Source organism: Cervus canadensis, chromosome 7, assembly GCF_019320065.1.
Source record: "Cervus canadensis isolate Bull #8, Minnesota chromosome 7, ASM1932006v1, whole genome shotgun sequence".
Lineage (NCBI taxonomy): Eukaryota > Metazoa > Chordata > Mammalia > Artiodactyla > Cervidae > Cervus > Cervus canadensis.
This window is the reverse complement of record NC_057392.1, coordinates 72,909,802-72,936,096: the sequence shown is the minus strand read 5'-3', so window position 1 is coordinate 72,936,096 and position 26,295 is coordinate 72,909,802. Positions and strand designations below refer to the sequence as shown.

At 35.7% G+C, this 26,295-nt stretch overlaps 1 protein-coding gene across 12 annotated transcripts in view; it reads right to left on the bottom strand.

Moving 5' to 3' along the window:
- MECOM (MDS1 and EVI1 complex locus) overlaps nt 1–26,295 on the bottom strand; it is a 607,963-nt gene that overhangs the window by 6,148 nt on the left and 575,520 nt on the right. For 8 of the 12 annotated variants that reach the window (XM_043473798.1, XM_043473791.1, XM_043473792.1 and 5 more), the window contains 7 exons: nt 24,350–24,437; nt 18,816–18,842; nt 12,415–12,581; nt 11,266–11,343; nt 7,249–7,418; nt 4,947–5,091; nt 784–1,020 (listed from right to left, as the gene is read on the bottom strand). In XM_043473798.1, coding sequence (XP_043329733.1) covers nt 784–1,020; nt 4,947–5,091; nt 7,249–7,418; nt 11,266–11,343; nt 12,415–12,581; nt 18,816–18,842; nt 24,350–24,437 — 912 coding nt within the window. The remainder of the gene's footprint in view (nt 1–783; nt 1,021–4,946; nt 5,092–7,248; nt 7,419–11,265; nt 11,344–12,414; nt 12,582–18,815; nt 18,843–24,349; nt 24,438–26,295) is intronic. The other 4 variants (XM_043473793.1, XM_043473794.1, XM_043473803.1 and 1 more) reach the window with 1 other exon arrangement.

Sequence of the window (26,295 nt, the reverse complement as noted above, 5' to 3'; positions counted from 1 at the left end):
TTCAGTTTGATATCCAACCAAATCACTTTTCATTTGATTCCATACACTTGTCAAACATCATATTATATTTGCAGTAGAAAGTAGCCTCCATCGATTCTTGGATTCTTCAAAAAACCTACAAATATTCTATCTTATACCTATATTTCTTATAAGACTTTTCATGGCTAAAGCAAGAAAATATTTGAGATAAAGAATTAAAGTCAATGACATGTGAAGTCAGCAATGCAGTGGAGACAGAATTCAAACATTTACAATCTCCATTTAAAATAAAGCCAGTTATGATGATATTCAGTTGGCACCAATTATCCATATGAAAATATAATATTCCTGTCAATTTAATTATTGGGCTAATGTTTTCCTTTTAAACATTTATCATCTATGTAGACTCCATATACAGCAAATAAGGTGATATTTCTCTCAATAATATTTGAATAACACATGATAAATTGAATAAATTAGATAATGCCAAAAGCTCTATTTTTCTTTGAGTTTTATAAGTAGAGTCTAAATAAGTGATTATGTACTTGTTTAACCTTTCATTTACCCTTCCTTCCTCAGGTTAATCAGAGTTCCACATCTATCGATGTATTTATTCGCTGCAGATTATGTTCATGGCCACTTTGTTTCTGTCTTTTAAAATTAATCCACTGCATATGCCTTGCTAATTCAAACAGTTTTTACGATTCATTGCTCACAAATTGCTTATCCCCTGGAATAGCGTGCTTATGGAAGAAGAGAGCAGCAGGAATCGTAACCCTGTGTGGGTCCACCCTTGCTTCTCACCTCATTGGGGATGCTTTACAGCTCATTTCCAGGGTGCTGGCGTCTTCATAGTCATCCTCCGGGTTTCCTTCATGTAAATTACTCGTCCCTGGTTCCTTTCCCATTTTCCCAGTAATATCATTGTCTTCATCCTCCTCATCTAACAACACCTCATCTTCTACTTCTTCATCATCCAGTAAGTCTGAATTTTGATTGGTCACCAAAGCCTTTTCATCTTTAAAGTGACTGCCATTCATTCTTTCAAAAGCATAAAAAAGAAGCAGGTTCAATTACTGGTGTCATTTCAAAACATGCAGTTATTATGTCTTTCTAGCAATAATTTAGGTTTTCCACATTCTCAAGTAAATTTTTATCATTTATGCTCTATGGCAACCATGGGAAAATAATGTAACCTCACAAATAGAAAAATGAAAAAAATAATTGTGTGATTATTCAGATTATAAATAGAACCTCTGGCAGAACTGGGAAAACAATCTTAGTCTCCTATTTCTTATCAGGCCTTTGCTTGATAAATGATATTGTTATATATGATATAAAAAGCACACACAGGTTTTTCTCTACATAAAGTTACCTAATTACCATGTAAGTATGCACCATTCAAGAGAACAGATTTCTGGAAAACTCATACCCATAAGCAACACAGCCAAAGCTTCAACATGCATGCTTCAAGAGAATCTAAGAGTTCAAAGAAAATGTTAGACTAGCTGCCAAGGACCAACCAGATTTGCTCTTTCTAGGTGACACTGGAGGTATACAGCACTTAAACACTCTCCTGAGACTTCGAAGTGATTGAGAACTCATTTATTTGTACTTTGTTCAAATCATCCTTGATAGTCTGAATGTAAAAACATTCCTTGTTTCCCAGCATAACACCGGGGTGGGAAATGATATAAAAGCGTCCTTGTACAAATATCTTTTGAAGCTTATATGTGTAATATAATGATGCAAAAGAAGCCTATTATATTTAAAACACCATTTGTAATATTTTAGTGGTGGCAAGGATTGCAATATATAATTCGAAAGTTTAATTATAAAAAATGTTTAATAACATAGAAGTCCCCATTTAATACATTTGAAAATGTTTATAAAATGAAGATAAGCTTTTTAGGCTTTAAAGGAAACATTAAAATATGTATAAGCTGAATTTCTTTCATTGCAAGATTAAGATGAAACTTAGAAAATAATTATAAATGTTTGGAATCTCTCCTAACTTCCTCCTTTCAAAGATATATGATCAGAGAGGTTAAGGCACTTGCCCAAGTACAGAAAACTTGTTAGAAATTAAACAATCATAGGTATCTAGGTGGGCTTCCCATGTGGCGCCTAGAGGTAAAGAACTCGCCTGCCAACGCAGGAGACTTAACAGATGCGGGTTTGATCCCTGGACCAGGAAGATCCCCTGGAAAAGGAAATGGCAACCCCCTCTAGTATTCTTGCCTGGAGAATCCCATGCTGAGACACAGGAGCCTGACAGGCTACATACAGTCCATGGGGCTGCAAAGAGTCAGGCGTGACAGGCGAGTTAGCATACACACTGGCATCTTATAGTTCTACCTATTTACTAACTCGGAAAATTTGCTAAGACTGCTAAATTATTGTTACAGTCATGTACAATTTTCACAGTGTAACTATTTTTCAGGTTATGGAAAATCAGATACCAGCAATAGACCCCTATCAATTTCCCACATTAAAAAAAATGAGTATAATTTTATATTTAGATTTCCCAGGACACACACACAAAAAAACATAAATTAAACAATCCTGGGTGTGACATAGGCACATAGTAAAAATTCATTTGACCAGAAAAAGTCATATCATCATTAAGTTTTTTTTATACAATCCATCACTTAACCTCTTTTATCAAAGAATGATGAAAACATGTTTTGCACAGACATAAATTATTAGTTTCCAGTTACACTGCCAACTTGCTGGCCTGAATGGATTGAAATTGTTATTTTTAAATAAATGAAAGAAAAAGTAAAAGAACAAAAGAGTGCATGGATGAAAACCAAACGTAACAAAGCCAACGTGATTAAGAAAACCTATTTGTTAATTTTGCCTTCAAATGTGGCAATTTATAGAAGATAAATTATTCATCAAAAGTAGTCTGATAGGAGTTGAGGGGAGAAAAGTTAGATGACTCAGTCTTCTTACTTCTATGCTGTTTAGACATGTTGAAGCCAGATGTTGCAGCTTTATGGTTCACAAATTTCCAACTAAGGGTTTGAAATCTGAATAGGTGTCTCAGAACACAAATGGTGCTTTTTGTTCGGTATTTCTTATTTGTATCATGTAACTATCATTATTAAAATATAAGATCATGACTGTCTTTCTTACTTGTCCTTAGAACTTTGTACTTCTGAGTATCTGCCTCACCTCTGCCTTTCTATCTCTCCCTCCCTCTCTCTCTCTCTCTCTGTCTCACACACACACACACACACACACACACGGACGGGCAAGCAGAGGGACAGATAGAGCCAACAGCACAAAGTTTAGTTTTGTCAGGCTTCTCAGGAGCTGGAAGAGTCATGCAATAGCAGATATTCTCTCCTCCTTCCCTTAGAGACACTTTTATACAAGCTAAAGAACAGAAGTTATCATTTATTTTTATATAATCTTGGGAAATAATGCTTATTTAATACTGCCTTAATGGAAAACTACCTGAAACAATTAACTCTGACTTTTAATAGCATCAAACACGGAGGACAATAACAACACTTGTGTGATAAAAAGTAATGGAACTTTCATTAACTAATTTTGTGTTACATTAAAATTTCTAGTGCAGCATCCTAATTTAATAGGCCATTGGATAGTTATATTTATAATAACACAGTTCTCAACGCCAGATATTTATAACTTATAGGTAAGAAAAATTAAACCCAGTAGTTTGGGTAAAATAATGTTTCCTTAATATCACATAAAACATAAAATGCTAGATTGTTGTCTTGTTGCTTAGCTTGTCAGTAGTGTCTGACTCTTTGCGACCCATGGACTGTAGCCTTCCAAACTCCTCTGTCCACAGGATTTCCCAGGCAAAAATACAGGAGTGGGTAACCATTTTCTTCTCCAGGGGATCTTCCCGACCCAGGGATGGAATCCGCATTTCCTGCATTGCAGGCAGATTCTTTACCGCTGAGCCACCAGAAAAGCCCTATTTCTATATCAATTAAGTCATATATGCTTGATGTTGACAATGACAAGAGGAATCCAGCGCACCAGGTCACTAAAAACAAGTGTAATTATACCCACCAAAACAAACATGCTGGAATTAAATAAGGATGCCCTTGAAAGCATATAAAGAAGTGATAGAATATTAAGAAGTTGCAAATGGTTTCAAAAAAGATATTGGGATGACAATAAGTATTTTATGTATAAATATCTATAGATACATACAGCCATATAATGTTAACACATATAGATACATCTAGTCATATAATATATATAGTCATACATTGTATGTATGGGGCTTCCCTGGTGGCTCAGAAAGTAAAGAATCTGCCTGCAGTGCAGGAGATCCAGGTTCAATCCTGGGTTGGGAAGATCCCCTAGAGAAGGGAATGACAACCCACTCCAGTATTCTTGCCTGAAGAATTCCATCCATGGACATAGGAGCTTGGCAGGCTACAGTCCATGGGCATGGTTGCAAAGAGGTGGACACGACTGAACAACTAAAAACTGTCACTGTATGTATACATTATACATAATATGATACATAACAGTAACCAGCATTCGTTAGTGATTCAACTGAACCCCTGTGTGGCTTTCCCATCTAATTGCCAAGTTTTGATAAAATATTCTAATTAGCTATAAAGAGAGGCAGAATAGAATGGTGCTAAAATCGTGGGCTATAGAACCAGACAGCCTAGGTTAAATCTCGTTTATTACTTATGTGACATTTAGCAAGTTATTTAACCTTCAATGTCACCATTCCTTCAGTGATAAAATTACATAATTACAGTCCCTATCTCATAGGGTCATTAGGGTAATTAAGTTAATTGATACACATAAAGTGCTCAGAAGAACATTTGGTATTTAATCTGCACTAAATAAACACCAACCATTGGTGGAAGAAGAAAAGCAGTCACAAAAATGAGCACTGAAAGGTATTTCAGAACGCTCATTTCTGAAATCACTGACTTTGAAAAGGGAAAGACCAGCTTTACCTCTCTTCCGTGTTCCTGGGGGACTGGCTGCCGTGGTTGCTATTCCCGATGAAATTTCGAATTTCTGTGAAGTAAGCATCTTCCTTGTCATCGAGGATTGCACCTGTACTTTCCAGTTCAGAATGAGGCGATGATGTTGCCGTACCTGAGGGGAGAGAGAGCCTTTTGTGAAAAAGACTATTATTTAGAGGGCGACTTATTTGAAATCTCACACCTTCTTCATTTGATCAGTGTTGTTTCCTAAAACAGGCTTTTTCAAGTATTAATAATGAAAACTTTAGGAGGTCAAGGTCTTCCCAATTTTACCACAGTATCTGTACCAATGAATAATGGGGACTACTGTGAACCACTGAAATCATGAGGTACAATCTCCCAAAGACGATCTTTCTCCCACCAGCTTCCTCCTACTCCCGCGGTGATATAGGAACATTTTTATTCGTAGAATGAGAGTACAGAGTGAGGCAGATTATAGAAAGGTCTTAAAAACATTCTGCCAGAAAAAACTGTATACCCAGTCCTGGTTGCAGTTAATATGTATTTATTGCCCCTGTGCTAATGTATGTTATCAAATAAAGCCTGAACACACGCTGGAAATATGGCATTCTGCTTTGCTGAGCTAAGCTGGGGGCAGACCCAGAACACACCAGTCTTGAGACAGTATTAAGAAGACAATATTGGGTCTGTGGATTACAGAATGTTTTTCAGCTTCCTTACCTATAAAATTAGACTCAAAATAGTTGTATCACAAGATTGCCTAAAATTTCCATACATTTACAAATTATAAACTCTATAATATGTGCTCAAAGTTTATACTAATATTTGCTTTATACTAATATTTGTTTGTTTATCCTGCCCACAAAATATCTGTGGCTTGATAGTTCATCACAATAGTCTAGATGCCAAACACAGGTGGTTAGAATACCAGCTTCATGAAGCTTTATAATCTGGGCCAACGAATAAGTATTCAATTTTGACACATTATACCTTTTTAATTATTTACTTAATTTCTGAAATAGTTTTGACTAGAAAAATTACAGTGATATACCGTAAGGTTGTACGCAGAAAGTGTTGTCACTTTTGAGTACTAGATTAGACTCTTGTCTCTAAAATCCAATATTTTTAAACCATGATCATTAGAGTTTTGGCTTTAAGGGAAACAAACAGTACATAGTTCATTCAAAAATCATAAGCAATGTGCCCTTACAGTAGAGGAAGGATTAATAATAAAATAATTTCCTTAAGGAAAGACTACTTTGTATGAATCCAACTTTTCTCTGTTCTTAAAATCTCTTTTCAGGGATTCCATGCATGCCCCCTCCCCTCACTGCCAAGTCATTCCCTTAATTCTCTAGAAACAATTACAGCTACTAGATTGGCATCACACACATATGCCAGCTGGCCAATATTATCTAAGTATTAGAAGCCAAGGGCTTCCCAGGTGGCAGAGTGGTAAGGAATCTGCCGGCCAATGCGGGAGATGCAACAGATGCAAGTTCAATCTCTGAATCAGGAAGATCCCCTGGGGTAGGAAATGGCAACCCGCTCCAGTATTCTTGCCTGGAAAATTTCATGGACAGAGAAGACTTGTGGGCTACAGTCCATGGGGTCACAAAGAGCTGGACACAGCTGAGTCACTGAGTATACACACACACACGTTAGAAGTCAAAGGCAAGAAATCACCATGTTTTCTGTTAACTGTGCATTAGTAGGCCTGGGATAAAGGAAGGCTAGTGTTTTTTTGCCATTTTAAATTAATTTTGCATCAGAATTTGTGACCAAAATCACACACCACTATCATTTGCTACAGGCTACTCTGATCAGGTTGACAGTCTTTTATCTCTCATATCTAAAACAGGTCCCCTAGAGGAGTTTTCTGAACTGCAGGCCTTTTGCAAAAGCAGCTGTGGTTTCTAGGTTAACGCTGAGAGCGTGGGGCTTCACTCTGGTCATCCCAGCCAGGCCAGTGGCCACATTCTGAGCCAACAGGGTCAGAGATTGTTCCCTGCGATTTAGAAAATCATGATTCATCAGTCTCCTTTGAGTTCCAACTATGGTTCTATGTGCTCGAGATTGCCCATTGAGACACATCCAGAAAATAAAACAGTCCAAATAAAGCTCTGAGTTGTGTATTATTCAACAGTTCACTTCATTCAAAAATCGCAAGGGAAAAGTGCTACAAATTTTCACAATAGGATCTGATTCTTGTGTCAAAGGGGAATGAGAGATGAGCGATCACAACTGTCTTTTAAAATAAGAAGAATAAGCCAAGCATCTCCTCCTCAGAAGACAGTCAATGACCTACCAGACATGTTCCCATTCTCGTGCTTCTTGAGGTGTCTGTCTAAGTTGGTTTGTTGACCAAAACACCTATCACATAAGTGACACTTAAAGGGCTTCTCTTTATTGTGGATGTTGCGAACATGCCGCTGCAGGTTAGAAGATATGCTGAAGGACCTGTCACAGTACTTGCATCTGAAAAGCAAACACAGAGCAAATATTTGCAAGCAAATCAAAAGAAATTTCTCAAGACAAGCAAACCAGATCTCCAAAATTATCACCCATAAAACAACACAGCAGCAAAGATTACTATCCACATTGCCAAGATTTCAATTCTGGTATATGACTTTGATTGCATCAAAAATTTTTATGACTTTGTGAAAAATCATAATAAAATACTGATAATTTGATTGCTCACAAGTTTACCCAGGTAATCAGTTCTAGTATTTCAAGCAAAACTGACAAAATTAAAGACATTAAGAAACGGTAGCAGTTTTATCTTCCACTTAGAACAATTAAATTTTCTGTAAACAAACAGGAAACAGATTCAAGTATTCTTTAAGTAAAGTAAAAAGATCATTTTTTTAAATTCAAAACTTCAGAGCCTGATTAAATAATTTCTTAGTAAACTCACTTTCTCAATTGCTAATCCTAAAGGAAATTCTGTTATCTTCTGCAAAATAGCAATAAAGTTTCCAAACTTTTAAAACTGAGGAATTGTGAACAGTTTAGTCTGATAGCAAAGATACTGATTTTCATAATCTGTAGTGATTAGGAGCCCACAAAGCCTTTACTGTGTTAACCTTTATTTTTTTATTTTTTATTTTTTTGTGTGTTAACCTTTAAATCTTTACAAAAGAAAGGGTGCTAAATTCTCCTTTTTGAATAAAAGCACAAGGTCTTTGTTGACCCATCCCCCCACAATATTCTTAATATCTCCAAGTTTTCCATTTCTATTTTTCTAAACCATGCTTCAAGTTTTTCTCAAGAGAGCACATACTATCGACTGACTAATTGTTTCTGCCTTCCATGATATTTATGATCAAAAATCAGAAAGTTCTCCTTTAGTCACAAAATAAAAAAGTAATTCATCATCCCACCCCACTTCCCACCAGCTCTTATGGTAAGGAAGAAAAGTGGTAATTGACAAAATTTTTCCCTCTGGCCTTTTAAAGGAAAGATTGTGCTAGCTGTTTATATGATTTTTTTGTGTGTGTGTTGCCTAAAAGGAAAAATCACCTTTCTTTAGATGACTTTTAAGTGAAAATTTCTAACTTAGCAACCAAAAAATCCTTAACTCATTCGCCCATGTGTGAAGGGCACTTCTTCTCCCACTTCTGAAAGCAGATACACCAGTTCGAGGGCTCAACATGAGAAAGTACCCTGTTCCACTGAAAGTTTTCTACGGCTGTCTCCACATGATGCCAGAAATCTAGTTAGTCCAGTGGGGAACATAAATTTGTTAAACTAGTTACTTTGGCATAGTATCAGTAAACCATCTCAAGGGCTGATTTAATTTCCCCCTAAAAACTGTTCTGGCATCATGAGGTCCATCAAATTTAAATTAATAGTATTAATTTAAAAATGGATAAGATCCCACATTGATAATTAAGCCTCTGATTTTGAAAAAATATATATATGGGCCTTCTTTGAATTTCCAAGGTTCACTGCAATGAGAACCATGGTACAATGAGGCCAATTGTGTTGCCCTAAGCAGAATAATCTAAAAAACACTGATAGAAAAAACTTAAACTCTCATTAAACTTTTTAGAATAATTTTCACTTTATAATTTCTACAGAAATCAAGGAAGAAATTTTTTTTTTTTTTTAGGAATATTTTGTCTTTGACATGCTTCAAACTGTTTGCATGCATAGAAGCTTTAAATCTAATACATAGCATCGACTTTAACATGAATAAACTCAGTCAATAAGGAAGTTCTAACCAAAAAGCATTTGTTATTTTCTATCTTTCCTCTGTCAACATCTTGACCAAAAGTTTGAGTGCTCCTAAATAATAATCATTCCATTCTACTTCAGTAAATTAGTAGGTATTTAGTGAAGTGAAAGTTGATCAGTCATGTCCCACCCTTTGCAACCCCATGGACTGTAGCCTCTGTCCATGGAATTCTCCAGGCCAGAATACTGGAGTAGGCAGCCATTCCCTTCTCCAGGGGAACTTCCCAACGCAGGGATTGAACCCAGGTATCCCGTATTGCAGGTGGATTCTTTACAGTCTGAGCCACCAGTGAGTGAGTGGTTAAGAAACCCTCAAATCAGATCCTAAGTTTCAGAAATTCTAAGAAGTATATAACACACTGATGAGCTGTACATGATTAAGCCATCCTGGTAAACACAGGGGGTGTGGGAGCCTTTGAGATCATGGTATGAGATAAAAACCCAGAGTTCTAGATTTGTGTTTTAATTTGGGGTCTATTAAATCAGATTTTATAGAATGCAAGAGACACAGGTTTGTTCCCTGGGTCAGGAAGATCCCCTGGAGAAGGAAATGGTAACCCACTCCAGTATTCTTGCCTGGGAAATCCCATGGACAGAAGAGCCTGGTGGGCAACAATCCATGCGTTCACAAAGAGTCAGACACAACTTAGCAACTAGGGGACAACAGTTACAGAAGGCAGATAGCATATGTGGATCTGAATTTTTTCACTCGTGAAATAGAGGAGCTGAACAAATAATTGTTTAAGATCCTCAGCTATGAAAAATTCTGGTTTGAGTTTTTAAAAATACATATACAATAATAGCACTATTTATGGGGCAGAATAAATCCACTGAATTCAGGTACAAAAAAAGAGAAAAATGAGCATGATATCATAGCTGCATACCAGACCCTTGGCCATAACAAAATATAAGTGTGGAAATCTTTCCTTCCATTTAAGCAGAATTCCTTGGATATGAGATTTTCTCAAAAAGGGAAATCATCTAACACTTCCCACATTTATATCTCTCTGAGACCTATTATAGCCAATGCAATCTATCACATACAAAGTGGAAATATTACTTATGATTTGTAATTTACAGAACATGTAGGAAAGCAAAGGATTTAAGAAAATACTTTATTATTATCTGAATTTAAGTCTCTTTAGTTTTCTCCTAAAGTTCCAACTATCTTCAAATGAACATTGGTCTTCCCACTTTCTTATCCTTGTATATAAACAAGTATTTGAAAGCTGATAAATTATTTATTTTAATGAAAAAAGTAAACATTCAGATAAAAATAATTTTATACATATGCAACCCATAAGAATTTCAAAGTAAAATAAAATTACAGTATTACTTAAAATAACTAACATTCATTCTTTGAAGAAATATTCATGAGTTATCTGATACTGTGTGCAAGGCATTCCACACTGAACAACACAGATGATATTTTAAAACTGGAAGGGAGATGGTGATTATGATCATTCATTTGTAAAGAATAATATTAAAACTAAACATAGTTCCCTGTGTCATATGGCTGATTTTGACACTTAAGAGAATAGGCTAAGAAGCACTTGAGAAATTATTGATGGAACTGCTCCCTTCTTATAATATGTTCTATTTTATCTGTTCTACTCCTTTTCTTCCTCCTCTCAAGGTAAAATTTATTCTTTAAACATCCTATCAAGACTTGTAGACATTGACTTAGCTGTATTGGGAAAACTAAGATATATCTGGGTTGTTAACTCTTAGCAGAGATTTAAGGCTTGGAAAAGGGAGACTACAAGGTTATGATTATTGTCAATTAAAATAGCATGAATCATTGAGGAGAGAGAACACTTAATTTTAAAAATGACTAACAGTTCTTAAAAGCTTCTTCTATTCTAGACACTGCTAGAACTTTTAAATTGAGACATAAGAAGACGATTCAAGAAATTAGTAGGACTCTTCTAAATTTTAATCCCAGCCATTAGTTAATTCTTCTTTGAACCAAAATTGAACAGACATATGCTCAGACATGAACAAAAGTAGCTCTTTTAAAATTGTGGCAATAAGTCCAATTTACTGCAACAGTTATCAAGATATTTAGTAAAAATCATTGTCAAACCTATAAGGCTGTTCTCCTGTGTGGGTTCTCAAGTGCCGTGTTAGGTTCGCAGATCTTGGAAAAATCTTACCACAGTATCTGTTATGAAAAGATATTTACAAGAGAAAAGTTAGCACAATTGCCTATATTTCACTCAAGCTGCTTAGAAGCCAGAAGCTTATTTCTGACTTAATTAATCTTGCATGTCTTTGTTATTTAAAATTTGCAACAAAGTCATTCTACAGATATAAATAACTCTATAAATAAAGGCTGCCTTATGAGACCCAGTCCGGTTGAATTTGCTCATGCGTAAGCAAGCAGTTTATGAAAATAGACTTGAGTTTTGATGACCCCCTCCATGTACCTCTTTTATTAACTCTGTATCTTAACATTTGAAAAACTAAACCAGACATGGAGATAAAAAAAATGACAGGAGTCTTTGGTTCTGGGTTGATATAAACAGATTCAAATGTTTTAACTCATTTTACATGTTAGCCATAGTGACAACTCTGTACATTGAGTGGTATCAGATCAGACAAGATTCTAAGACCTCATCCATCAAGGTATGTTCCTGTAAAAGCTTTTCTGGAAAGAAAGGAACACATTTTCCAAATAGCAGATAAATTGATATGCCTGAGTCAGATGCCACAAATTTCTGAGACAATTCAGAAATGATAAGCATGATTTATTTTTAAAAAAGAAAACAGAAACAAATAAAAGCTTTACTATACTACTGATGAGTAAGAAGGCACTTATTAACTAGTTTTCTCACTTATTGACCTTATTTGTCCTTCATTAAGAGCCTTATTCTTAAATACCATGACAATTAATAAATGTATGCTTGAGGACAGTAGTATTATACCTTTGGATGAAAATAATTAACTGTGAAAGAAAATTCATAAATATCAAAGTGAAACAGATAGAATTTGGACCATTTCCAATCTCATTTATCACAACCAAAAGGCCTGTGTTAAAATTTTCATTTAATAATAATCTTTTAAACCACTATTTTTATATCTTACTAAATAAAGAGTACGTTAAAGTGCTTGAAATCTATCATGGTTGCTATTAATCATCCAATCAAGAATAATTTCCAAAACAAACAGCATGGCCTTTTGAAATCAGAGGGGAGATTTTTGGGAAGCCAATCATGATTAACTTTGCAGTTACCTGCAGGTATAGCGTTCCTTTCCTTTCCGCAGGAGGTTCTCTGGCAGGGCGTTGGGAGGAGCTCTGAAGTTGAACATGGAGGGAACCGACTGTAGAAGTTCACTGGCCTCTGGTTTCAGGGCACTGAAGCTCTCCAACTTCTCTGCCATGTTTTCAATAGCCGACATCTGAAAGGCAAAAGCATAAGACCATGAAGAACAGGGCAGAGATCTTTTCTGCTGCAATCATCTCTAGCAAACTAAGAAATCATTATTAATAAAAGGGAAGCATCAAATCTCCTGAATGCAGGGGCTGTAGAAAGAGATTATAGTGTCCCAATATTAAACAAATGAGAGAATTCATTGACTTTAAAGATAATAAAGGTAGAACCAAGTGTACACAATGTCACATGAACTTTTCCATAAAACCTTCATCAGATCACTTTGCAATAATTTGATATACAATAGAGCAATGAGATACGTGAGATAACAAAACCAAGTTACAGATTTTATTAAATTAAGAGACAGCATTAGTATCATGCTATTCACTAGGCCCACCTGTGAAAGACTGCAGGAAGGAAGAAATTAACACATCCTCTCCGGAGGCTGACCAGAACCAGGAGATGTTTGACTCTACCCCTCCCCTTTTAGAACAAAAGAAGTCTGAATTCTAAATCTGGCAAGATGGTTCTTTGGGACATGAGTCCACCATCTTCTTGGCCTGCAAGCTGACCAACTAAAATATACAGTAAAAAATAGTAAACTGGAAATTATAGGAAAAGATTCTGTATGCCTTGCCTAAGTAATAAAAACCATAGGAACTAGGAAGTCCCATGAGAAAAACTAAAAGCATGAAAAACAGCAGGTGTTCCAAAGTTGGCTGCTGTAGCCAAATGTATGTAATGCAGAAAGAAAAAATTAAGTGTGTAAGATGTACTTTATGTTAAATTAATATCAATATACTAGATTTTTAAGTGGGATCACACACAAAGAATTTTGGTAAAATATTAGTTTGTCCTGAAAAAGGATTGAGTTGAAATGACACTTCATGATATATTATCGTAACTTCCTATTACATTGGCATGACCACACTCTAGGGGCAGTACTATCATAGAAAAAGTATCCTGCCTAGTTCTTCTCCTCAAATAACCTAATTTATTGTGCTTATAATCTCCAACTTTTTGTCTATCTGCACACATATTTGACAGAGTCATAATCAGAAGGTGGTATTTACTTTCAAAGTTAGCTTGATTCTTACTGTCTATAGTTAGATAGACTCTCCTTTCTTTCAAGCCTCCTAAAATGTTTCTTCCATGCTCACATTTTATTTGGAAGCTGCTTACTACTGAATTTGTAAGTAGAAAAAGCAAACTCCCAGGCCATCTTGTAAAATCAACTCATCCATTGTTTATTTGGTTCTCAGGGCACTCTGCCACTGGAGAACTCAGAGAGCCATTTAAAAGGTGTTTCTATTTTGTATGCACTCTGTATGTTTCTCCAAAGGCTAGGGCAGTAGACCAGAAGACTTCATGCAAGGATTAAAAATGGTAAAAACTGTACATTCAAGCAACTGATCAATTCAAGAAAATGATACTTCTGCTGATAAGATGGCAAGACAGAGTTGGAGGCCTAATTTATTTTGAGCTCAGGTTAAAAATAAAAGGCAACAATTTGTACTCAAAAGGATAATTAATAAAATTTATATTGCACGGACACATGGCTGGACAGAATACTACTGACTTCTAAAACTAGAGCAAAATCTTAAGTGAATGGCCTAAACATGATTCCCTTCTTACAAAGGGAATATTGTATGCTTAATTTTTCAAATGACTATTCATATTGTAGTTAGCTTTCTTTCTTTTCCCTTTATCCTGGAGTCTGCCCTCTCATTTCATGCCCGGACTCCTAATGCAAGCTACAAATTGCAACGTACAGGGTACCACTGCCAATTTGCCAAATGTCTTTCATCAAACACGGTGCAAAAAAATTCTCAGAGGAAAGTCAAGATACATTTACTTGTCAGACGACAAATGTGAATGCATTGGGAGGCGGTAGGGGCTGTAAGCTCAGAGGTTTGATTCATAATCACTCAGCTGCTAAAACATTCTCCACAGATGCAAGTGGACAGCACATTTGTCACTATGAAGGATTCTGACACATACTGATCACAGGGCAGAGATATGGAATGATGATGCTGCTCAGAGAGGTTGGCGGAAACTCTGTCCCTACAGAATATGGTCATTATTCCCCTCTAGCCAGAGCATTAGCATTTTCATATTACTTTGGATTTTATTTATTAAAAATCAATCTAGAAATATTTTATGATACTATTTTATTTGCATTTATTCCTTCTAATTGTTCTTCTCAGAAAATCATTTTGATAATCCACCCTCCATGGAATAAATTGTCTGAGTGAGAAATGACCTCTGGCCTTCAAGCTGATTAACAGTAACAAGCAAGGGTAAGGGTCATGATCGCATACATTTATGGGGAAGAATAGTAAGTGCGAGGGTGATGATTATAAATGTTTTATTTATGTACATTTAATATTTGAGTAAAGTTTCATTATCTAGTGGTTTTAAATCATTTGAGTGTCCGCCCTGCTGACACACAGATTCCTGTGGCAATACATCTTTCAGAAACACTTTCCTTTTATATGGAAAATAGCTTACTCATGACTGCTATTATTCTCGGCTTTTATCTCGAGCACATATAAACTGTAAGTCCTTCAAGTTATTTAACAGCAATTGGCTGTTGAGAAATGTGTCTTGCTTTAGGAGCTACTAATAGCTCCTTTTGAAGAAAGATCACTGTGATTACTTTACCTCAAACTGTTTCAACTTGGGAAAGCATCAAGAAATAAAAAAAAATATATTATGGACTTGACTAAGTAACAGTATTCTTAAGGATAACAAGAAAAAGAATAGTGGTTACTCAGGTGCCTCCTCTACAAGCCACCTCCACCTCTGGCTTCTGGTGTCAAATGAAAAGAAGATTAAATTGGAGTGGGGAAGAAGCAGAGGAGAAAGATGGGAAGTGAGCTGAGGGTAACTGTTAACACCACACATGAAGACACACACCCACCCACTTTCTTTCCAGTTAGTAACCACCAAAGCAACATAAAAGCCATCACTGAATCCTCTCTTTCATCTTCCTAACATTAGCTCTCATGTACTTAACATCAGCTGAAAAAAATAAATTTATCCATCAGGACAGATAGAAGTAACTTGGACAAATACACACTACTATGTATAAAAGATATAAGTAATACAAACCTACTATATAGCACAAGGAACTCTACTCAATACTCTTTAATAACCTATATGGGAAAAGAATCTGAAAAAGAGTAGATACATGTATATGTATAACTGATTCACTTTGCTATACACCTGAAACTAACACAACATTGTAAGTCAACTATACTCCAATAAAATTAATTTAAAAAAGAATAAGTGACTTAGGCATCTGCTAGTTGGGGTAGTTTACCCATTCTGTGATCAACAATCAGCCCTACTCCATATCTTGGGATTAAGAAGAGCTTTATCTAGGGTATTGGTCAAAACCTCAACTTCCTCTAGCTATCTAGACTGACTTACATGGTACTCCTCTTGGAAAAACATTCATTTTGTAGATGTAGTAAGTTTTGACATTCACTTTAAAGTCTGACTTGGTATTTTAAAAAATCAGGATGAATTGAGATAAATGAAACAATTTAGCTACAATTACTTTTCAATTATGAAAATAAAAATGAAGGGGACAACATGTACTACAATGAACAGGAAATTTGCTGAAAATAATGGGAAAAAGGGAGGCAAAAATCGGATCATATTTTTAGAAAGATATTGCCCTATATCCTATCAATGTCATTGACTAATCTCCAATCAGTAAATGACAGGTTTTTTTCCCTATAGAACAGTGATTTTTATTTACATATATTATAGTTGTTGATGGTATCTGCAGCCAGATGTCTGGAAAAGGAAGTCATTTCCCCCCCTTTCAGTTCCCAAGAGGCTATTAACTTTAAACTGACGCAAACTAGTATTTAGACACAATTCCCTAGCTTCTACCAAAAATGTAACTATCTCCCTTGTCAAATAGTTCATTTTTGTAAAAACATTTCAGCAGGCAAGATAACATCAACTGGGTCCGAAGCACTTAGCTTAACATTTTTTTATCAGGCAGCCAATAATTGATGACATAAAGAAGTTTCTCATTAAAACTATTAAAGTGACAATCTGATTATACAAAATGATATGTCCAATGGCACCATGAATTATGTGACCTAATGTTTCACAAATTAGAGTACACATGCCTTTATCATAAAACAACTAACTTTTCATAAATAACTTATGATGGGAAAGTTTGTAGATTTGGTAGTTTTCTATATTTATTCACTTGATAATCTTGGGAAATCTTAAAATCATGGCCATTTGGGGGAGAAATAAGTATCCATATTTTATGGTTGTCTCATTCCATGTATCATATTCTGCAGTCATGATTATAAAATTATAGCTTTCAACCACTAAAAATTATAAAATTTAATATTTAATACTTTCCACTAATATCCATTTTATAATAAAAATATAAATTACTGCTCTGCAAAATCTGTGATTTAAAGAGTGGGAGTGTTTCCAAAGCATTGTCATGGCAGTTGCTATACCATTGCATTATCAGGAAAAGGCATTTAACTTAAAATCTGAACTGTCTTTGTAAGTTGTAGCAGCACGGGCCATTTGTACAGGAGACAACACCTTATTCTCGAAGCAGCTAGCAGCAAAGCTACCATCAAGTAAAAGTCAGCATTAGAAAGAACGAAGACAATGCGGCACGATATTGAAGACAAACCCTTGCCAGGGAAGGAAGACCGAAAAACACTAGAAATAATAAGACAGGATAACCAAAGAACAATGCTGTCTACTACACAATTTTGCCTAACAAGGAAGCCTCTTGTCTCTTTGCTCTTATACTGTGGAAATAAGTGAACTTAAACCTTAAAAGTTGATAGGATGAGAAAAATCCACAATTCCTCACATATTCCACAGAAGGAATAAATGGAAGAATTTCTGGTAAAGGAAAACTAACATCAGATAGAGGAAATAGGTAAGTGCCAAAGTGTTCTAATTTAAAATAATTTATATGTAATGTTATGGTGACTAAGGAAAAATTGAACTACTTTTCAAGATTTCATCCATACTTTAAAATCAGTATAATTCTGAGGGAAGAGGAGAATAAAAGAGTAAAAATATATACACTTAGAGGAAATTTTGTAATACATGCTATTTATATACATTTTCATTGTCTCAAGGTTTATTTAGGGGTGAAACATAAATAAATAGTAAAGCTGTCTCCTAGTGATGTCAACTTACTGTATCTGGAAATATTAATTGAAAGTTGAGGGGAAGGATAAATAGGGAAATTGGGATTGACATATACATACTACTATATAAAATAAATAATTAATAAGAACCTATTGTATAGCACAAGGAACTCTAAACACTCTATAAGGGCCTATATGAGAAAATAATCTAAAAACAAAGAGTGGATATATATGTATGTATATCTGATTCACTATGCTGGACGCCTGAAACTAACAAGACTATAAATCAACTGTACTCCAATAAAAATTTTTAACAATTTAAAAAGAAAGTTGAGGAAGCGGGTTGTTGGTGTTGTTGAGTCACTAAGTCATGTCTGACTCTTTGAGACACCATGGACTATAGCCCACCAGGTTCCTCTGTCCATGGGATTTCCCAGGCAGGAATATTTTGGAGTGAGTTGCCACTTCCTTTTCCAGGGGATCGTCCAGACTCAGGGATCGAACCCACGTCTCCTGCACTGGCAGGCAGATTTTATACTGCTGAGCCACCAGGAAGCCTGAAGAAGTGGGCCCCAACGCTAAAAGATATATTCTTTAGATAGATAAAGATTTTTAAACATTTAGTATTGTGAATCCACACAGCCAGAACCAAGTTCTGCCCTGGGTTATATGGGATGTGAATTACAATGTCAACTAGGGTCTACATATAAGTTCAGGTTTTATCCTTTTTTAAGGCTTTATCATAAACATCTTTAACATGCTGGTACAGGCTCCCCCAAATAATTATTGTTTCCACTTAGTGATCCATCTTGAAATCCCTATTAACAGATGCTCCCAAGTACTCAGAAAGAGTTCTACATCAAGGTACAATTACTATGGAATGGGTTAGATTTAGAGAATAAACTTTCTGTAAACAATTTATAGACACTAAATGTCCAACTGAAACTGAAAGTATCTTGCAGCTTGACAAAGATGAAAATCTATCTGCTAAAGCTCTATCATTAAAGGAAAAGGGCTCAGAGATCTCTCTATGGCAATTTATAATATTAGTTGTTTTCCTTTTAATGCTACATTATTTTAGTCAAAAATATAAATAGAAAACTTACCCAAGTTCTCTGATCAGGCAGTTGGAACTGGGAGCAAAATTGAAACAAAAACAAAAAAATTACTTCTGTATAGGTATCTTTATTGCAATCTATCCTTTGAGAAATTAACATTTATACTAAGTAATATTTGCTTATCATATAACTATACCTTGAGTAAAAGCCTTGGTAATGAATATTTTTATAACACTGAGTTTTCTTTATTTACCTCAATTAAATTTTAAGAATCAAGGTTATAAACCAGAATGTTCTTTTTCCCAAGAAAGCTAAATACTACTTACTACCAAATCTTAGCAAAATATATGACTTCCTTTTCATTTGTTTCTACTGACTGCAAAACAAGATTCCTAAATTTTACTTTAATAACTAAAATTTAAGCAATTTCCTGCAAAAAAAATCTAGTCTCTTATATTTTTATAGCATTAATGACAAAGAAAATAAATACTCACTCAAATGTGAATCTCTGAGTAACAGAAAGGTAGTGTACTTAGAAATAAACTGGTTTCTATTAACATGGGACCATCAGCAGTCTGAACTCCGAAGAATATTAATGAAAAGAACTACAAATGTTTAGATATTTGTGACAATTTATGACAAGACTCACGGGTGAAAATGTCAGTGAATTACTGGGTTGGCCAAAAAGTTTGATTAGGTTTTTCTGTAAGATCGTATGTAAAAATATGAATGAACTTTTTGGTTAACCCAATAGAAGCTCTACCAGGAAACACAAATGTTATAGCTTTAAAAACATCATGTTGCTTGTTTAAAGGGGATATACCATGCTTTCTTAGGTTACTTGTTTAAAGGGGATATATCTTGCTTTCTTAGGTTACAGTATCTTCAATAAGGAATATACACAGTTTTTAAGGATGAAAGGTTTACCACAGAAGAAATCTAACACAAGAAACACTTGTTGAAAGCAAAGGAAAGACGAAGGGCAAAAGACTTACGTGATTTTCACATCAATATACACATGAGAACTTGGGAAAAGACCTCGGTCTTTTTCCCAGTTCTTTGGAATACTGTAACAAGTAGACACTTTAAATGAAGAAAGTGAAGACACTTTAAAATGAAGAAAATAAAAAAAGAATGAATAAAGCACAGAAATGTAAGTAAAATAGAGTTTCCGTTGTGGATTAACACAAAGCCAAACATCTGAAATTGAAATATATAAGTAACTAAAAATAATATTTAAAGTATAGGAAAATCAAACAAAGGTATAATTTATCGCCAGTTTTATACTAGTATAATTGCCAAGTGATTTCTATGGCAATTCAAATGAGCTGTCAATGTGAATGCAAAGTACCCAAAATGCAAAGTACCCAATGAAATGGACATTCCAAAGATCACAGGGTAATATCATTTCCTCCATCTCACCTCCTGTGGCTGTCATCTTCTTTTCAAAATTATAATCTAAGACTCCAAAATGTAATTTTCAAGCACATAGTCAGAGAGAAACCCTATACTACTTATTTCAGCCTTATGTTAAACTAACTTATTTATAAGAGAAAAATAGAAAGTGAAATAGTGCTCTAGTGGCCTGACAGAGCAAACGTACTTCTCTAAGAATTGAACTGAGAGGAATTTAGACCCTGAGAATGATAAAGCCAGTATTTATCTTTTGATTCTGATGTATATGTTCCTATATGTTTTCTGTATTTTTGTCAAGGATTTTAAAAATACATATTTTCTTCTAAAAGGCAGTAAAATAGCCTAATAATTTATTTCCAATAAAATTTAATAAATATCCAATTTATTTGGATAAGTGAAAATCAAAGCGTTAGTTGCTCAGTCTTGTCCGACTCTTTGCGACCCCATGGACTGTAGCCTGCCAGGCTCCTCTGTGCTTAGGATTTTCCAGGCAAGAATACTGAAGTGGGTTGCCATTCCCTTCTCCTGGGGATCTTCCAACCCAGGGATCAAACGCTGGTCTTCTGCATTGGAGGCAGATTCTTTACCATCTGAGTGGAGTGCCAACTTTCATTGATTAGTAACTATGTACAGGGTAGGCAAGCAGGGGCCGGTGGGGGCAAGGCAGGACAGAATATAAAGACATACAGAAATAGTAAAATTTTTACAATCAGAGAATACCACTACAAAGCATTTACATATCTATCTTTTATAGGTTTTCCCTAAAGCATGGAAAACATGTGGTCTCCTTTTAATTATGATAACAACCCTAAGAAATAGATAGAGGTAGATAACCCTGAAATAAATACCATTATTCTTATTCTGAAGATGAGGATATAGAAGCCCCAGAGGGACCATGTGATTTGCTCCAAAATACTTTAAATGAAAAATGAAGTTGTGAATGGTCTTAACCGAGCACTTATCTACCTACAAAACGATGGCAAGCCCTGGGTGCAGAGGAGGCAAGTCCTTTCATTTTGGTGGCATGCTTTGGTGTCCAAGACAGCACCAAAAACACAGCAAACATCCTTCCAGGTATTTCTAGATACTTGATGTATCTCTACCAAAGAAACTGGGTTCAGGGGATGGCAGGAGGGTATTTTACGGGTACTCCTTCATAGTCAAAACAGAATACTTCTGCATCCAATGATAAAGAGAGCTTTTCCACCTCTAGATCCTTCCACATGCCAAGCACAGTGCTAAACATGTCATGTATGTGAGCACTGATCCTTTCAGCTGCCCCTAGTAAGGCTGGAAGGGGTAAACGCATTACACTGATACAGAAGGCTCAGAGAGATGAACTACATGGCTCACACTTGAAGCATTTCTGCTAATAAGTAGTAAAGCCTGTTCTAAAGCAGTTATTTCTGGCCCCAAATCCTAGGCAGTTTCCCTTTGTTTTCATTTGTTTGTTTATTTGTTTGTGGGAAGGTGGATCTTGAGGCTGTGATGGAATTGATAAAGTACTAGAAAGAACAAAAAAAAGTTCTGCTGAAACTTCCGAACATATGAGGCAGAGTTTCTGAAAGAACAGTCCTCGTGTGTGTGCTCAGTCACGTCTGACTCTGCAGCTCCACGGACTGTAGCCCACCAGGCTCCTCTGTCCATGGGATTTTCCAGGCAAGAATACTGGAGTGGGTTTCAATTTCCTACTCCAGGGGATGTTCCCAACCCAGGGATCGAACCTGAGTCTCCTTTGTCTCCTGCATTGCAGGTGGATCTGCTAAACCATCAGGGAAGCCTAAAGTCTGAAAGGACAGACTGCTCTGGAGGCTTGACGAAAATTCAGGGCCCTGAACATCTCTCAGGTGACACTCTTTATGCCCTAAAGTGACATACAGCCATTACACACAAAAACAGCCACAACGGTTAGTTATCAAAATAATGAAATATTTCTGTCGTCATTCATAAATAGCCTTTGCCCCAACTACCCTGATGTCCTCCTGCTGCCCCGGCCTCCTCCCAAAACACCCTTCAGACAGCCCGCCAGCCAGCAGCAAAGCACGAACAGTTGGCCAGCAAGGGCTTCCAGGACCCAGCTCCCCAACGGCAGGAGCCCATTCAGATTGATCAGTATTCATGACATATGATGTGTTAAATATTTTACTGATCACTATTGGGTACTGTTCTTCCAGCAACATGCAGCAATAGTTAGTCCTGTATAACAAGACATGACATTCTGGTGTGGGAATATAAATAGGTGTGGGAAGGACACCCTCTGCCACTGTGCTCACATAGGTATATTTTCAGTGATCTGAGCGGGTTATTGCTATACTCTCAAGCTCCATACACATGCCTCATCTTTTGCTATCCTTCATTAATTTTGTGAATATTAAAACATAGCAGATTTTCTTATATCATTTGATTAAAAATATGCATATACTACATTTACAACAGCTGCATGCACATGTAAAGATGTTAGACAAAACTCCCCATTTTCTGAACCAGTAAATTTGCCTTAGCTAGCTAGAAATCTTTGAATTTCAGAGAAGATAGGGACCTTACACCCACTCCTTCATCTAATAAGTAAGGAAACCAAAAGCCAGGTAGATTGAGTCACTCAAAGACACTGAATCCTGGCATTTTTTTTTTCCCTCCTTTAAACTACATACCCAGAGCACTTGATTCTGAAATGATTAGTTACTAGATTTTAAAGATAATTAGAATATAAAATAGATTGATTTATTATAATTAAAACTGTAATTAAATTAAATTTAATTACAGTTATAAGGATAACTATAATATCTTTATAAGCATTTAATTAGAAAGTTATCAAGAGAGATACACTTTTTGTATATCTGACACAAAAATGCATTTTATGCTCAGGTTTATTAGCCCACGAGACCAACAAGTGCAATTCAGATCAATCTAAATGTGGAAAATAAGTACCTGATAAACATATACTGTTTTAGGACTTGCTTTTCCATAAACTAATTTAAGAAATTCCTTAATTTTCTACACAAAATGAATACTAACTGGAATATTTCTAACCCTTTTCATACTAAATCATATATTGTTTCAGGTTAAAACAGAATTTTTGAGCAATGACAGATCTCGCCACTCAACCCAGAATATGGTATTTCAGCTCTCCTACTTTATTGTCAAGAATTTGGGAAAGTACTTTTAAAAATGAAGAAAGAAGCAGGAGCAGAGAGGGTGAGGGTGAGGGGTGGGGGAAAGAGTCATATCCCAAGATGATTAAATTTGTTTCATAGCTTTCTGTAAGATAAGTTGCATAGAATTTTCCACCAATTTTATTAGAGAAGCATAAGTTTTGGTTTGAATATATTGGAACAGAACAAATCAGTTACCTCTGTTGTCAAACATTTTCATAAAAGTTTTGCTTACTATCTATAAGGAGCTTGTATCCTTAATAATGAGTAAATTTAAAAAAATTATTAAGAAACCAGATTCAAGATGTTTATATATTCCTTCTTTCAGTATAATTCTCCACACTTTAATTGATATGTAAACTAGTTTTTTTTTTAATGACCAAAAACGTGGGGACATAAAGATGAACCAATTAGATAGCACTGCTCTGTACTTTCTTTGCAGTGAGAAATTATACGTATTTTGATAAATGGACACAACTCCATCCAGCAAATAGCTCTGTGTATTGTGGTGAATTCTTGTGCAATTACAGAACTTTGCTGGAATGCCCAGTGGTCTCTAGATAAATTCCTTCACCCTCTATGGTAACAACTTGTCAGGTAGACTCATTTCCTGTTTTTATCTAAGCACTAAAAGAACACGAATGACCTTCATGAGTTTGGGACAAATTGCACAGTGATCCATTTCTTACAATTGCAAATTTTTTAAACACGAAAGACAACTTCAATATTTAATTTCTTAAATGAATTTTGCTCACTCCAAAATACACTTTAGCTCAGCAAGTACTTAATAGAGAATAACTTAACACTGAACCCATGTTATTTTTACATATATATATCGACTACTTTTTCTTTAAAAAGTTTGGATTTTAATTCTGCTAGAATTTCCTGTGTTCTTCCACACCAGCGTCATAGGAAATCCTAATGTTCTCAAGATTTCTTTCATTTCATTGCACCTGCTTTTCAGGATCAACAAGTTAGTTTACAAGCTTGAAGTCTCAAATTCAAAATACTTACTTGTGGGTGAAATAAGAATCCTGGAGAAGGCCTCAAGTATTTCTCTTTTAAAGCTTCAAGTGGGTCAGTTAGTTTTCTTTTCTCTACTCTGAAAGGTTAAAATTAGATTTTGGAGAAGAATCAGTCTCACAGATCAATCCCTGCATAATCGCTGACATTTAAAACAGCTAACAATAAAGCAAATGGTAGGTTGCCGGGAAGCACACTAATAAAAATATAAAGACATCTGTTTCAGTTCTTGAAGAATACTCGTGGCACTTCTGGGTGCTCAAAGAAAGAAGGTCCTTTTTAAAATGGAAAAATCCTATTGAATGAGTAGTAATACTAATAATAATGAGAAGGAAATGTTAAAAACGAAGTCATAAAATTGGAGGCATCACTCACAAGTTTGTACCTTTCCACTGCAAATGTAGACAAAAATGCGGGCTGATTTCAAAAGCCAGTGAAGAAGGTTCACTTTGAAAATTAAAGTCGTTTTCTATCAATAAGGCGCTCCCACAAATCATCATTCTATGTCTTTTACATTTATGAATGCCAGCAGGAGACTTTCTAAGCCTGCTACACACCCCGCTAGCCGATGCTGATAATAAACAGGGTAGGTGAAAGAGCGGTGGTAGGAAGAGGATAAAGAACTTTTTGAAGATAAGGAAAGACTTTATCAAACCTATCTATACAGTTCTTCTGCTTTAGAACGGTTTATCATTCTATTTTCTATCAAGCATATAAGAAATGACATTGTGGATTGAATTAATTTCTTTCACCAACTGTTGGTGATTTCGTTTTAAAAAATATTCAATAAGTATACTTTTAAAATAGTTTCAGAATGAATAGAAGCAGCTTCTGTGGTAAGTTGCTTCTGTTATGTCCAACTCTTTGCAACCCTATGGACTGTGGCCCGTCGGGCTCCTCTGTCCCTGGGATTCTCCGGACAAGAATAATGGAGTAGGTTGCTATGCCCTCCTTCAGGGGATCCTCCTGACAGGGATGAAACCTGGGTCACCTGCACCTCCTGCATTGGCAGGCAGGTTCTTTACCACTAGTGCCACCTGGGAAGCCTAGAAGGAGCTTCGACTTCTTGAAACTGCATATATGTTATGTTTTACATATACTCTTTCACTTATTGAAATCAGTGCCCTTATACCCATTTTATGGATGAAGAAGACTTTAAGACGTGAGAAAGCTGAAATTTCAACCCAGGTCTTACACTAAAACTGGGTTTAGGTCTTTTATGAGCTTGGTGAAATGAGATGCCTAAAGCTTCAGTTGAAACTGATGTACCAGAAAGAAGACTGAGATTAGAATAAGCAGGTGGAAGGCTGGGAGATGATGGAGAAGAGTGGAAGGGGTATGTAGATGAACTGGAAATTCATTGCCATTGGGAGGGTCTAAGAAAGAAAGCTTGAGAAATTATCTTCACAAAGGGCTGAGAAATATCACTGAGTTAGAAATACAACCTTACTGACCATGTGTAATATACAAGCTACACACAAAATATGGAAGATTTGGTTCCCCCCCCCCTTTTTTTTCTTTCTCTGTAAAAGAACTGCCACATAAAAGAAAATACAATCATTGGGTGGATGGTGGGGGGTTGGGGTGGGGAGTGCCCAAGCAAGGTAATGATGGCTTTGGGACATTTTTGTTTTGTCCTTTTCTATGCCCCTTGTCATGTTCAAGTAGGGGTAGTCCTTAATGAACTGGTAATGTTTCTTGGTTAACATACATAATAAAGGTAGAAAACGAGTTTGAAGTGAAACGAGTTTGCAGCTCTGGTACCTACCAAGTTATAGGTGCTCAAAAAAATATTGTGAATGAAGAAATTGAACAAAACTGTCTCCTGATTTTAAAAAAAAAACTAGGCAAAAATATCAAATACTGCCGGCTTAAATAAGTACAATAAAAAATTGCCTACATTTTCCATTAACTCTTAACGATGTTTATGATTTGAA